The sequence below is a fragment of the Euprymna scolopes genome, chromosome 25, assembly GCF_053919585.1.
Source record: "Euprymna scolopes isolate OS-2025 chromosome 25, ASM5391958v1, whole genome shotgun sequence".
NCBI classification, from domain to species: domain Eukaryota; kingdom Metazoa; phylum Mollusca; class Cephalopoda; order Sepiida; family Sepiolidae; genus Euprymna; species Euprymna scolopes.
Window position 1 is genome coordinate 33416675 of NC_136506.1, and position 16045 is coordinate 33432719.

A 16045-nucleotide genomic window follows, 5' to 3' on the forward strand; every position below is an offset into this window, starting at 1 on the left:
CAGAAAACGTTGTTGCACCACCACGGATGAGCCTCGTTTCAGATGATGACTGAATCGGAATTCCCGGGGATGGTCCCAGAGTGGCTGACAGCCAATAGATATGTGATAATGATGCTTGATTGGCATGCATTGACGTGAGAAGCGTCGGTTGATCAATGAATTTCTCCCTGAACCAAGCAGTTTAACAATATACTACCTGGATTTTTAGGGACTGTGAAATCTGACCCTGTGTGCGCCATCGCTTGGCTTTTCTCTAGAGCAGAACATGCGTAACAGTACAGTTCCTTTGTTTTGGGATTGTATTCTACAATTCCCTGTTAAAGATAGTCAAGTGCTGACTAGCTTTTTCCAGTTCAGTGGTGTGGTATCCATCCACTGCGCCGAGTATTGTTCTCTTGGTACCATGTGGAATTTGGGAGGCTAAATTGAAAGGTGATTGGCAGTGCTGGGTCTTCTTGGAGCATTGAGCATTGAGCTTTTGGAAGTCAATGGTGTATCTTGGTGTACTCTTTGTCACAATTACCATAAGACTACCCTACTCGACGGGGTTGTCATGATCGATGCGTTTGATGATCCCCGTCTCGTCAATCTGAGTAAAAAATAAAAATAAATCCCATTTTCTGACCAGTAATTTTTTTTCAAATTTATTTTGATCCATTAATAAAAGGCTTGTATTCTCGAAAAGGGGGTGCTATATAAAAGTGTATTATTAGAATAAAAGGAACAGATAACAGAATAGTATAATGGTTAAAGGGATTTTAAGCATAGATTAACTAAAATAAATAATAAAACCATTATGTAATGCGATGTTATATTTAGCTAAAAATTATTAAGTCTATACTTGACAAAAGAATTGTGGAATATTCTATTACGACAAATATGAACATTATTGGTCCCCTGACAAAAAGAAGGGTGGACCTGTAAATTAATCCTTGTCCGTTTGTCCGTTCATCTGTCCGCACTTTTCTCAATAACTACGCCTTAGAGTTTTGGGAATTTTGCACAAACATTAAACATGATATGAGTATAAAAGTAACAGATTTTCCAGGAAAACTCAAGTTCCCCCCTCTCTAAAGCTGCCTTTCGGGTGTAAATGGCTACAATTGACACATTTGTGCTTATTAAAAAAATTGATACCTTGGAATTTTATCAAACTTTCTGAAAAGTTGTAACTAACTGATTTCTATATAATTTTGTTTGTCTATACTTCGCGATAATTGTTAGGTGTGCCCCAGCAGCTCTTTTAGAGCTAATAAAAACGCTCCATTTTTGGGACTATTTAAGCATATTTGTCTAAAATATTCTGTGTGTCTATTTAGCAGTTTTGCATGGTGCTGAATTCAAATTTAAATACGTAAAGCCTTGGTGACTTTTGGGGCTAAATTAGGGGGGAATGATGGGCTAAGTCATTTCTTTTTTTGCATGGTACAGAACTTAAATGTACATATGTTAAGGCCTAACACTGTGCATTTTCATCAGGATTTGACGTCTCCTGTGGACTTTTGGGGTTAGAGGGGGTGCTGAACTTAGTCATTTTTAATGTCTCGTTCACTGTTCACTCACAGGGGGGGAAGGGCTTGTATGCTTTACTTGTTTTCTTTAAGCTTGATTTCGAAAACTGCATTTCTGCCTTAGTAACTTTGTATTTTGATTATCTCTTTGGATTTAAATCGTTTTCGTTTTAAAATGATTTTACGTTCGTTTTTAATTTATTCGTATAATTTTTGTTTGTTTCTTCCCTAAATTCGTAATTCAATTTTTGCAGTATTTGATTGTATCTTGCTTTAGATATACACAATGTTACACATATTATTCTTGTGTTTGCTTTTTTAATTTATATTGAATTAAAATTTAGTTTCAATATAAATCGAATCGTGTTCCTTTGTTTTCTTTTTAAACTGATTTTAAGTAAATGATAAATAAGGCTTAGTTTTTTTAAGTCCATAAATCAACAAAATTTTTAATTATTGAATGTTGTTTCACAGAAACCACCCAACTTTTCCTTTTTCAATTTATTCTTAATTTTTATTTATTTCTTAAATTAATATTAATAATAAATCGTGTTTCTCACTCTTTTCTTTTTTTAATGTTAGTTTTTAAGTATTCTACCGAGTTTTGTAAAAAAAAAAACTCTTTTATTATCGACAGTCTGACTTTTATAATCTTCTGATTTTTTAGGTGAGGGTTGGTTATTCGTATTATTTGGATTCATCGGGCTACTGCTCTCATCTAAAGTGTAGTTAAGTGTGAATTGTTCGCAAGGATCTGTGGCGCAGTGATTAGAATACTTGGAAAAATCAATTATAAAAAGTGATATTCTCTTGAAGGTTGAAGATTCGATCCTCAATGTGGACAACCTAATAATACAATTGCAAATTACTTAGGACCTAAGGAACAAGAGCACGCTACCCGCGTGAAGTAAATAAAGGGTTCCGCTCGGAATTCCGTCTAAATTCTCGAGTTCGACAGAAACATTTCCGAATTCGACGAGATACACCTGGGGGTTATATCGACGAAACGTTGTGTAAATCACACTCAAGACGAAAACAGGAGTCTAATAAATCCAAATAATACGAATAGCTGTTATTAGGTTAGTGCAAAATAATGCCGTTTTTTTTTCAGATATATATATGTCAAAACGACATTATTTTTGCACCTACCCAGTAGAGAGATCTTACTTGTAAGGCAACACATCATTTATAAGTGATGAGGTTTACGAAGGTCATTATCGTACCTGATGAAATATGAAGCTTGGCAAGAATTTGTAAGTGTTTGTTATTATATAATTCTGTCTATAAAATGTATCTATTCCCATAAATATCTGCAGTAAGGACAGTGGTCCCAAGGTAAAAGTCGATTTGACTGCGTAGAGAATTCGTTTCTTTTATTTCTCTTGTCTTTTCGTGATTTTAAAACAGCCGTCCCCTGAATAAACGATGTCTAGCAATTTATTTTTCAAAATAAACAATGTCTAGCAATTTATTTTTTCAAAATAAACAATGTCTAGCAATTTATTTTTCAAAATAAACAATGTCTAGCAATTTATTTTTCAGCTCCAGGAAACGATTCCCAAGTAAACATTGATCGCATTAGTTCGGAAACTAGAAAACGCGCCTATCACCTTACTCCTACTACCCTCTATAAGAAATAATTTGTCTTTAATAGAAAATGGGAAAATTACTAAAGACCTAACAAAGTGATTAAATATATTTTTAAAAAAACTATGTTAAATTTCTATTAAAACAATTTGCCTGGTTTATTTAATGTAAAATTTTAATTCATCTAAGTTTATTTTTAATTTTTAATCGGTTTATATACGTGTCAGGTTGGTACAATCGTAACGTCACCGGCTTTGAATGCTACGGTTTAAATTCTAGCTGATGGCACCTAAACATTTTTTTTTACTTTTGAAATCACAATGATATAATAATATATACGAAATCTAGACAAATTAAAATATCATATTTAATTTTAATGTAAACTTTCAGAAAAAACAACATAAACAAACTTGCATTAAAAAAGAAAATAAAGTACTAAACATGCTTTACTACCTACCCATTTCCGGTTCCAATTTTACGATATATACATTTTCCTTTGTTAACGACATTTCCTTTGGCTCGTTTCGTTCTGAGAACGAGATTATATTTTCGAAATATCAAAGACTTCTCCCATCCTGTTTTTGTAAAACAATAACTATTTTACTGTTTTGTATTTGTGATTGATATGGAAGATTTATGAATATACGAATATATATATATATATATATATATATATATATATATATATAAAAGACAAGCTCTATAATACTCTATTTCGTTTGTCTATTCTTTTCCATACGTCATATCATTTCAACAGCCGATTCTCTGCATTGCCTTTTTTTACTCTTCCATATTTATAAAATAAATAATCTTACGAATCGTTTCTCCGCGTTAAAACTATGACGTTTCGGTAAATAATTTTATTCTTATGCGTTTCATATAAATCATGGGTGGTTGTTTTCATTACCTTTGTTTACGAGTACCAAGATGTTAGCTATCCTCTTCTTAAAACTATTTTTTGTCTTTGTCTGGAGGCTTTTTATGTTTACATAGCATTGGAAGTAATTTTCGCTTTGATTAAAATGTGGAGAATTGGAGACTGTTCAAAATACAATTAACATAGTCTGTTTTGGTTTAGTCGTTTTCTAAATTTTCAGCAGCAAATCTCGTGTATTTATTTGTAGAGTGTGATTTAAAATCAATTCCTTGGGCGGAAAGATCTATTTGCACTAGAGATACTTCGGTGTTGATTTATCCATGCAATGAATTGGAGTTTTCATCCCTGTGTGGACATTAGCTTTCTCTCTGCCCATGCGTGTGACGGTGGAAATTTGATATTTCCGGTACAATACTTGTAAGCGTTGATGACCTTGACATGTGACGTGTCTATTTAACCTTCATTCATCTTGTGCGTTTAGCTTAAACAATTTCTTTGACTACAAACTGATGCGAGAAATCGCACAGACTATATGTCGTCACCGAGGACATTGTTATTTTTTTCTTTTACTTTTACTGTCAGGATTAAAGATGAACACAAAAGTGTTTTCGTTAAGTATTGTTTAGGTTTTGACTGCGTGTATCAGAACTTGAACTAAGGTTTTATATTTTAATGACATAAAATATATAAGTAATATTATTCTAATATGAGAGCGCGCATCTGATACATAAAAGGCAAAATGTGTGTTTGTATATCTGCCAAAAACTTGCGACAGACGGAACTGATCCTAAGCAGATCGGTATTGTTTTCAAGCTTGATTCTTCGGACGACAAATATCGAAAAATTGGCCAAAAACATTGATTCCTTCACCCTCAACTGCCCAGTTTTTACAAGGGTGTGTCGGTTTTTACGTTGCCATTTTTGCAAGTTATCGTTCCTTTTTCGATTGACTACGCTTAATTTCGACGTTCGAAACTTCCGGTTACGCGATGAAGACATCACTTTTTTTAAACACTTCTATCCACTCTGTTGTTTTGATTTTTTTGCAGGACACACACGGGCAACGCCGGGTAATCCCACTAGTATATTATTAAATGATGGAATGGATATTTTACTAGCATGTTTATATAAAGGTGAATATGAGCAACATTTTTTCTATATAAAATTGAAAATTGATGGGATCAGCAATGTTCACAAATGCTTTTGACTGCGTATTTTCAAAATAAAAGCGCTTTAAAATTTTTACGAGCAAAAACATTAAAAGTAGCCCCTTTTACTCGATCGTAAAATACGCTTAAATATGGTATTTTAATTCGTGCAGATTACTGTTCATATCAGCTTCACAAGAAAGTTCTTGCGGCTTTTAACTTTTAAATTTGGATGAACATATCCCAGCTCGAACAAAAAATTATTGACCAAAATAATCACATTTAAAATCAACAGATTTTTACCAACGTAAAAGAAGCCTATTCATGCCAGTAACTAAAAGACTTGCGTTCTGTCGGCGATAAAGTCGATGAAGGCGTTCTTGATATAGCTAAGTTTTTTTAACCATTACCCACGCACGAAAAGTTTTCGAGATTTTGAAAAAATGGTAGTCGGCAGGTGAGAGGTATGGAGAGCATAGCACAACACATTGGAGGCTTAAGCAATTTCGTGGCTGCGAATTTGTTCTTTTTTCCATCTTGTATTCAACGTTCTGACAAGAAGACATAATTCTTTTAAAACGATTGTAATTTAAAAAAATAAATACAGTGAGAAACACTCTTAAAAATGATATATAAAGTAAAGCTATTATACCGAAACCGTATTTAAATAGATCACATTTAAAATCAAAATTTAAAATTCTGAAAGAACTTTCTTGTCAACCTAATAATTAGAGACAATTCTCTGTCGATTATTACAGTGAACTTTATGTATAGTAATTAGATCAAAAGTAATATATATATATATATATATATATATATATATATATATATATATATATAACACGTATCCCTCAGTGCCTTTTAACCTTCGTAATCGGTGACATTTCTAAAAATGCCCCCCAAAAAAACATACACCTTATAATACGAAACTGGACCCTTCCCAGTCATCTACAATTATTCTGTACGATATTTCGAGTATTCAGTTTTTATTTGCCTAGTCATTTTTGTAATACTCTGCATTACTACATTTTCAGTTGGTTGGTCATTTCTGGTTTTGTATGGCCGTACTGGATATCGGTCGGGCGTCTATACTTGATTTCTACATGGTTGACGTCATCTTTGCATATATATATATATATATATATATATATACATATATATATATATATATATATATATATATATATATATATATATATATATATATATATATATATCCTTTTAGATGTGAAAAAAAGAATCACTCGACCGCCGGTAGAGTGTGAGGGAAAATTTACTCGTCCCAAAATATTTTTACTCCTCCGACTTTATGTCTTTGTTTCGGTCAATAATAGTAAATAATTTTACAAAAATTCAAGAAATTACGGTGTGTATAATCTAACATGAAAATATTTGTTTAACTCTTGTAAATCAACTATTTTATTACTACAAACATTTTAGTAAAAATTCAACAAAACGTTAAAATACAACACCAGTTTCCTTATATAGCATCATTCATATTATTGTTCCATAGAAATAAGAATAATTTCTTCAGATGCTGATACGTAGTATCAAAATGACAGTTTAGATATAAATAATTCAAAACTGTTTTTATTGGTACCGTTAGAAAACGAATATATCTAACTTTATACGCAAAGAAAACATAACGTAAAATCACACCCTTGAAATAAATATATTTTAAAATGCAAAACAAATATTAGAGATTCATTTTTTCATTAAAACATTTCAATATGAAGTCTCTTATTGAAAAATATTCTAAAACACACAATAATCCCAGCAGCTCAAAAGAATCAGAAATAGTTACTTACAATAATTACTGAACAAAACTCGAAGCGAGATCATAATAAAAATGGAAATTTAGCATCATATAGCATTGAACATTTCAGCGAAATTTATATAGATTAACCTAGTAATTAAATAGCTATGTTAATGAAACGATAAAAGTTTTTTTTTTATACATTTATCCTATATTTTTATTTTTAAAAGGCAAGTCGAAATATTATATCATGCATAACATGTTACTAATAATCAGCAGTCTGATATTTTTATGTGTTTACATTTGTACAATTCATGTCTAGATTTGTTTATATCCTGATACATATTCATCGTCCCTGGAATAAATAAAGTTTGTTACGAAGGAACAAAACTGAAGTGAAAACTATGGATGAATGAGTAAAATCGTGAAATTGAGAAAAACATGATTACTTATTGTATAATTAAATTTTCGGTGCGTGCCTGACGGAACGATGCGTTTTTCCGCTTTCAAATATTCGTCTTTACTTTTGTAAGCATGAAGTGTATGTAGTTGTAGTGTCGACTAATTTTTTCCAAATGAATTTCAAAATCAGACAGCTAAATGAAGGCGACATTTTGACTACACGCCGAATGTGTAAATTTGATCTCTTGCTGACCTTTAGCGTGACCACCCTTTTTCAATAGGATCTGCCAACGGTCTCACAGCTAGAGATTAAAGAATTCACAAATGATGAGACATAGGTCATTCTAAGTCACCGCATACTTGAGGGTCGTAAAATAAATGAGTTTTTCCCGTTTCTTTAATTCAAGGAAATTTTATCGACTGGCGGGAGAGTGATTTGCGACTTTTAGTCGCCCGAAGACATTTCCAATCGACTGTGGCGACCGGTCGTGTAAAGTCTCAAAGGCTATATATATATATATATATATATATATATAATATACTGAATTCGTGTAATTCAGTAAATTTTCATATACCAATAGGTTTTAAGCCAAAAAAGGTTGACTTTATATATATATATATATATATATATATATATGGTGGTGATTTATATGGTGGTATATATATATATATATATATATATATATATATATGTATATATATGGTGGTGATTTATATATATATATATATATATATATATATAAATCACCACCATATATATATATATATATATATATATATATATATATATATATATATATATACCACCATATAAATCACCACCATATATATACATATATATATATACATATATATATATATATATGTATATATATGGTGGTGATTTATATGGTGGTATATATATATATATATATATATATATATATATATATGGTGGTGATTTATATATATATATATATATATATATACGCACGACTACTGAGTGAGGTGCGACAATATGGCCTCGATTATTCTCTTTAGGACGAAATCTGAAGATAGAAGAACCTTTTCTGTTCACGTGGTGTTTGTCAAGTGTTATCTCACTCTTATGACATAAAGGATCTTATCTTTATCTTTTGTCAGATTTTAAGTTAACGACGCTAATATCCACTAGTCTAATTGTTTTGCATTTGGTTCATATTTCTTATATATATGGCATAATACTACACCTTTAACGGAAAAAGAACAAGAAGATCAACGAATGAATACGTTTACTTTCAATATCTATAAGTATCACATGTCTGTTTAAATGTATGTATGCATGTATGTCTGCCTAAAACTTTCGACAGAGACGACTGATTTTTACGAGATCGCCATCGTTTTGAAGCCGGCCATTCAGACGGCAAATATCGAAAAATTGAATAAAAACATTAATTTTTTCACCCTGAATTGGGCACTTTTCTGCAAGTTGCTTTTTCGCCGATATTTTCGAAAGTCATCCCTTCTTGTCGATTGACTTGCCTCAATTCAAACCTTTGTCACTTCAGGTTTGGCGATGGACGCAACACTAAAGACGTCAAGTTTTTTTTCACGTTCCTTTGCCCCTTCGCGATATGAGTTCGAGCCTGCCTGCCTACTACCACTTCTTTTTTGCTCAACAGACATCTCCAAACGCCCAGACAACACCGGGCACATGAGGTAGTCTTAAATAAATAAGATTATTGTCGCCAGTTATGATATAAAATAAATAAGAAGGATTAAATATATGCCCTCGACATATAGGCGCTTGACAAGTAATCTCTTTTGGTATACACCGATTTTCTACCTGTGAATTTATACAGTCTTCATACGTAAGAAATTTTTCTTAGCCTTAAAATATCATAAGCATTCGGTAAATCCTACAGAGAACTTTATCATTGCTTACTTGTTCAACTACTAATGGTTATTTGCGCTAACTGACAATTTCCTGGAACCCCAATTAATTCAATTAAACAACAAGCCTGCACACAATTTATATTTGTGCATTTACCAAATGAAAATGCCTGCGCACGGCCAGCATGCATAAATAAAACATATCACTCAACCGAAATTGCTTCTATTTCCTCTTTTCCTCATAAATAATGCATTTGAAAAGTTCGAACGCAGAAGATTATAAACACAATTTTTAAATTTGCTGAGCTAAAATCACAGAAAGCGTTCCATTAAAACGTGCTCCTTTATTCCAAAAGCATATTTTATACATTTTCCCTTTAATTAAAATAAGATTTGAATTTTGCCAAGATCAGTCACGTCAAAGAGCTGAGATACAGTGAAAGACCTGTACGAAGATAACTATATATATATATATATATATATATATATATATATATATGAATAAATGATTAATAAAATATGTTAAAAGACATCTTGAAAAAGAGTTAAAAACATATTTAATTTTAAAAAAGGAAGTATAAGATAAGTGGATAGTCCTTAATCTTTTTATTATTTTTCTTTTGCCTCCTGTTTCCCCTTACCTCAACCTTTTTTTAACCAAGTAAGATCTTTGACTTACTTGTAGTTTCATTAAATACTTTTATATGCAAAATCCGATCCCGCATTTTGCTAATTCCTGCCCTCTGATGAGAAGGAGAGTATTTCTTCGAAACTCCGCGGATTAAGGACTATCCACTTATCTTGTGCTTCCTTTTTTAAAATTAAATATGTTTTTAACTCTTTTTCAAGATGTCTTTTAACATATTTTATTAATCATTTGTTCATATTATAAGCTCTATTTCCTTTTCGGTTTTATTGAGCTTTTTATATCTGGCTGAGTTTATTTTACTTGTAAATATTAACTCTTTAATATTTATAATATATTTTAAGTTTACCATTTTGATTACCTTAGTAAACTTATTGTAACTTTTATTTATATATATATATATGTGTGTGTGTGTGTGTGTGTGTGTGTGTGTGTGTGTGTGTGTGTGTGTGTGTGTGTGTGTCAATGTAACCAAATTATAGAGGTCAATATGCCACAGAGCCAAACGTTGAGATTGAAAGGTGAAAAAGAAAAAAAAAAAAGAAAAGACAGAAAAAGACATGGGTAGGAAACAAACAATTCGACGAAATATGTTAAATGCGTGTGGATTTCGAAACCTCCCAAAAATATTCTGCTTTTCTCAAAGAAAATCATTTCAATTAATTTGGGCAATAAAAAATAAAATATTAATCTGATAATGAAGAGAGAACCTAGTTAATTTCACGTTTACCGACGACTTGTGAAATAACAAGGCCGATAGCCATTAATCGCGTGCTCTCGTGTAATGAATGAATGCGTGAATGTAGGATTGACATGAAATTCTTAAAGATAAACTAAAATGACCGAAAAATCAGCTGAAATGACTAAAATAAATAAAAAAGTAAATGATTTAGAATGACTTTAATGAACTTAAGGATGAATTGAATGACCTTAAGAATGATTTGAATGCTTAAAAAATAACTGGAATCCTTACAAAAAAACCTTGAATGATCTGGAGAATGATTTTAATGGCTTTGAGACTGACTGGTTGTAAAGTGGATGATCATTTTACATTAAATTAATACAGAAAACTATTCCCCCACTTTATATCACAAAGTTACAAACATAAGTACAGCATGTAGTAAGGACAGATACTACACTTTGATCTTGGCCAAAAGGCCAAGAAACGGGTAGTTATTTGCTCCCCCACCGAGCAAATAAGGCATAAGGCCGATTTTTAATGCGAGGATTGAAGGGGAAATGGGGACCAGCTCCCCGGGGAGTAGGGGAGCTGGATAATGACAATTGGTATGAAGAGTTGCCCCCTACATTGACCAAGGTCTTATATGTGGTGGTGCCCCACATATAAGCTTTGCTTGCAGTATCTGCCGAATAGCTACTACACTTTGATCTTGGCCAAAAGGCAAATAAAAACTTATAAAGCTAAGAATCGCATCTATTAACAACAGGCCTTTGCTCTAAACCAAAAAGACTAAGCACTAAAGTGTTACGGGCAGACCGACCGACCGACTGATGGAGTGAATTATAGAGTCGCAAGCACTCGACTAAATGTTGTTGACATTTTGATAAAAACAAAATGCATGTGTATTATTATTCATCGGACTACTGTTCTCATGTTGAGTGCGAGAACAGTAGTCCGATGAATGATAATACAAATAATCAATCCTCATCTCAAAAATTCAGAAACGTCAAAATGTATGTGCTTCATCCAGGTGTGTTAAAAATTTTTCACTGAATCCGCTGTGAGTTGATCTTAGGAAGAGATTTGATTATCTGCTTTTCTTTTAATTTTTAAATAGAACAAGAATAATGATCGATATTGGAACAAGGATAATTCCCGAAAGTGTCAAGTGGCAAAATTGCTTATAAAAACTGATAAAGAGACGACACATCGCTGTGGATAAGACAGGGCTGATCATTGAATTACCTTCCAAATAACCCTTCCTCATTGGTTGAAAATTTGATAACTAATTAAACAAAGAAAGATTGTTGTTAACGCAAATTTAGTAAACGAAGTTGTGATTTCTGGGTCCGTCATGGTAGCAGGAAGAGATAAAAAAAAAATAGATGATGAAGTAGAAAAAAAGGCTAGATGTAAATCCGTTGTACACTCCAGTGTCATAAAGGCGGATCCTCGCATATTAGAACCAGTAAATATAGCAAGAAATTTAAACGACAAACTATATTTGAGAAATATGAATTACATTCTATTGATAGGAGGAGGCGGAGTAATCTATCTATAAAAAGGCAAAATGTGTGTGTATGTGTGTGTGTGTGTGTTTGTATGTCTCGCAAAAACTTTTTATGCACCCGACGAATCCTGACCAGATCGGTATCGCGAAGCTCGATTTCTTGGACGACAAATATCGAAATATTGGCCAAAACATTAACTCCTTCACCCTCAACTGGGCAGTTTTGCACAAGGTGGGGGTCACTTTTTCGCCGACATTTTTGCAAAGTCATCATACGGGCTTGCAATGACTAGCCTTTATTTGAACGGCAGCGAAGTCGTATGTCATAGTGGCCGTGCGGGTTAAGCGGTTTGCTTTTTTTTATCTTCTTTCCCTCCTTCGCTTTACAGGTTCGATCCTGCCTGCCTACTCCTTTTTTTCTTATTTTGAGGCTTATGCAATGGGATTTTTTCTTTTAAAACAAAACCTGAATTATTTTACCGTTCGCTTAAACTTTTTTGTTTTTTTCACACCTCTCTCCATTCAGGCAGCGTCTGGTTGTATTGGCTCCCTGCATCACCTCTTCCCATCTGGGCAACGCCGCGTATCCCCGCTACTCTAATATATAAAGGCAAAATGTGTGTGTGTATGTTTGTGTGTCTGCCACAAACTATCGACAGACTCGTCGGAACCTTACTAGACCGGTATCGTTTTGAAGGCCGATCCTTCGGACGACAGATATCGAAAAATTGACATAAACATTAATTTCTTCACCATGAACTTGACAGTTTTCTACAAGGTGGGGTCACTTTTTTAAAAATCTTTTTTCTTCTTTCTGTTACGGGTTCGAGCCTGCCTGCCTACTATCACTTTTTTAACATCTCTGCCTAGTATTGTTTTGATTCCCCCACCCCGCTACTACCAGTTTTACCCCCCCAAGGCTCCTTAGTACACCACCTACACACACCCGGGCAACGAGCACCCCCGCTATTGTTGTTTTAACACCTCCCTCCGAGGGGTCCTTACTACACCACCTAAACATCCGGGCAACGCCTGGCAGCGCCGGGCGCCCCTGCTAGTACCCATCTAATTCTCAATATAGGTCAAGGCATGTTAGCCTCGCACTTTGCTCTGCTTGATCACAGGATTCATGCCATTAAGGCCCTGATCCTCGACTTGGGGTTGAAATCTGTAAACTTGAAAATCGCCCAGACTTTTCTCTACTTGCCCACTCAATCTACTCCTATTGAGCCTGATTTTCGACAAGGTTGAAATATTTCAGTTTGAAAATAGACCAGACATTTGTCAAAAGTACTTTTCAGACACGAACATTAGGATCTTAAGTCAGAGACTTGTGAATGATCAGAACTTGTATAATCTTTCTACAAATAATTATTGTTACTTTATCATAAAAGACCAGGCATAAACGCGTTATTCTTTCTTGATATGCTTCAAATAATTTTTGCTCCACAGTGATACAGACTTTGCCTCCTATATTTTCACAGCGTGAGGAGAGAGGTAATTCGTCGGACAGGACCTTTCAACATCCAGAGCACTCGTAAGGTTGACCGCCATATACCAAGTAACCAAACGAGTCTTGGAACGGCTGAATTTTGTAAAGGCCACTCACTGGACATCGTTGGGGGATTAAGGGATACATATAAAGCAAATCTTTTCTTTTCAAAAACGGATGATGATCTTTAAAACAAATTTAGATAAACATTATTTTATATAATTTTTTAATAATTATTTATAATTTTCCATATAAATGAAATAAACATAGCAATTAAAATAACCATTTACTTCAGTCTAGAATCGTAACGTTGTTTGGGAACCAACACATTGTAGTTTCGATTCGCAAAACAGACAAAAAAAATAGAGCAGAACTTCAACTCGCTTTTTGTTTCATAAAATATTTATTTCCGCATTCTCTCGTTACCGCTGTGATGTCTCTCACCTGATATCTTCTTGGGCGTCTTCCAAGCCTCTATCGTGATCTCGAACATTATTCCCATCTCTAACATGATCTTTTTAAGGTAGTTATTTTCCCCTACCGGTAACACCATTTCGCACACATTTGCATACGTGCGTCTGCGCTCTGTAAGAGAATCGATATATTCGTGATTTTATTGTTTATTTTCTTAATTCACAGAGAGTGGGTTTATCGCGTATTTTAGTTAAACTCCTCATTTCTTATTGTCGTAAAAGTATCAGTCATATTAAGATATCATATATACGTTGTCTCATCAGTAATTGATTAACGTGATTAAGACAAAATGATAATCACAGGTGTGCCTGTCTTCCATAATGTAATTTTCTGTCAAATAACAAGACTCCAAATCTAATTTTACTTTTATCCTTGTCCGAAAAATATCTTTCAGTTCGTACGCGTTTTGTCATTCACTTCCTCATTGTGTCGTTTGAAATACGTTATTTACTGTTCTTTAAATATGTAAGTTTGTTTTTTGTCTACTTGTGTTATGGCCGTCTGTTTTTGGCTGTTGCGTATTATCAATAAAAGTCGGCAGGTGGGAGATAATATTCAACGGCGCCAAATCGATATATGTTGCTTGTTCTCTTTATTGCTGGTCATAAGAATTTAATTATTTCCTATACGGTCGGCATCAGCATGGTAGGGAGAATAAACAGAGAAAAATCAATTCTTCGGATCATTTAATTTCTTTTAGTCTCATAAACAATCAAGTTATTTTTGTACATACACTTATAAAACATCGCAAACAGAAAGGTTTGTGACTCAAAAGTTAAATGTCGCAGAGGGAGAGAGAGAGAGAGAGAGAGAGAGAAGGAAGGGGATGGAGGAAGATGAAGAAAAAGAGAACGGAAAAAAAAGAAAGCCAAAGGGCGGAAGATGAAGAGGATTTAATTTCTCGCCAGTTCAATATAACTAATATACATATATATTTCTCCTCCCGTTTCCTTACATTAGAGTTGTTTTCGATTTTAGTCTCAATCGTATTAAAACTATTATTTATATATTTTTTATGGGGGTCACCACTTATCGAGGCCCGAAGGCCACTCAGGGATAAGGGTTATTGTGTGTACAGTAATCAATGAGATAGTAGTAATCATTAGTATTGGGGGCTTTGATAGAGTGTCTTATTTAAGAGGGCGGTTTGTCAGGAGTTTGTTTATGTTGGACTTGAAGACGTCCAAGTTGTAGTCAGGTGGGAAACAAGCAAGCGGCAGATAGTTCCACTGGCATGCAGTTCTAATAAAGAAGCTTTGCTCATGGAATCTACGTTTGGATTTAGGCATAGATAAAGAGTGGGGAAAATTATTGACAGTAGTTTCAGCCAGATGGGTGTTTCTTGTGAAGGATTGGCAAGGGGGGACGAGGGATTGGAGCTCTGATGAGCACCTGCCATATTAATAACGATAAAACAAAGACAGGCTCGCAACGTCTCTTCTGTGGGAGAGAGGTTGCAGGGAAGAGAAAAGGGCATCACCCACTAAACCACGAAGTCTATTTCAAGGCAGGATAGACTGTTTTAGGCCCATATGTGGCAGCAGTACTCCATCCTTGGACGTACTTGGCTTTTATATAGATAGAGAATTGCATCATTCGTGAGATATCTTCTGGAGCCGTAGAAGGATCCCTCCATTTTCCCAGCGTCCCTGGTAACAGATTTGATGTACGTGTTCCATTTCAGATCAGGAGTAAAGGTTAACCCCTGAAGCTTGTCGAAACGTGGAGCCTCTCCAAGACGAGAGCCATCCATTTCAATTGATGCCAGATGGGGATCAGAGCGTTGATGATGTAAAGATAGAAGCTTGGTTTTGGATGCATTAAAAGTAACCAGCCACCTCTTCTTCCATTGTACCACGCGCTCGAGATAAGAGGAGAGAGAATTAGAGAGAACTTTATCATTTACGGCCTTTCATGTGTTGCCATAGATGGTCGTGTCATCAGCATAGATGTCAACGATAGATTTAAGTATGTGTTTTGGGAGATCATTGATGTAGATCAGGAAGAGAGTTGGACCCAGGATTGACCCCTGAGGGACTCCAGCATTAATACTGTGGGCCTCTGATTTCTGCCCATCAACCACTACTCTTACGAACCTATCAGAGAGAA

At 34.0% G+C, this 16045-nt stretch overlaps 1 protein-coding gene and 1 pseudogene across 1 annotated transcript in view; one reads left to right on the plus strand and one right to left on the minus strand.

The window, feature by feature from the left end:
* LOC145247160 (tetraspanin-3-like) overlaps positions 1 to 11682 on the plus strand; it is a 73054-nt gene extending 61372 nt beyond the window's left edge. The window contains exon 2 of the mRNA XM_080108800.1: positions 11578 to 11682. Coding sequence (XP_079964926.1) covers positions 11578 to 11682 — 105 coding nt within the window. The remainder of the gene's footprint in view (positions 1 to 11577) is intronic.
* LOC145247619 (U2 spliceosomal RNA) lies at positions 10736 to 10948 on the minus strand (annotated as a pseudogene).
* Positions 11683 to 16045: the final 4363 nt, after the last annotated feature.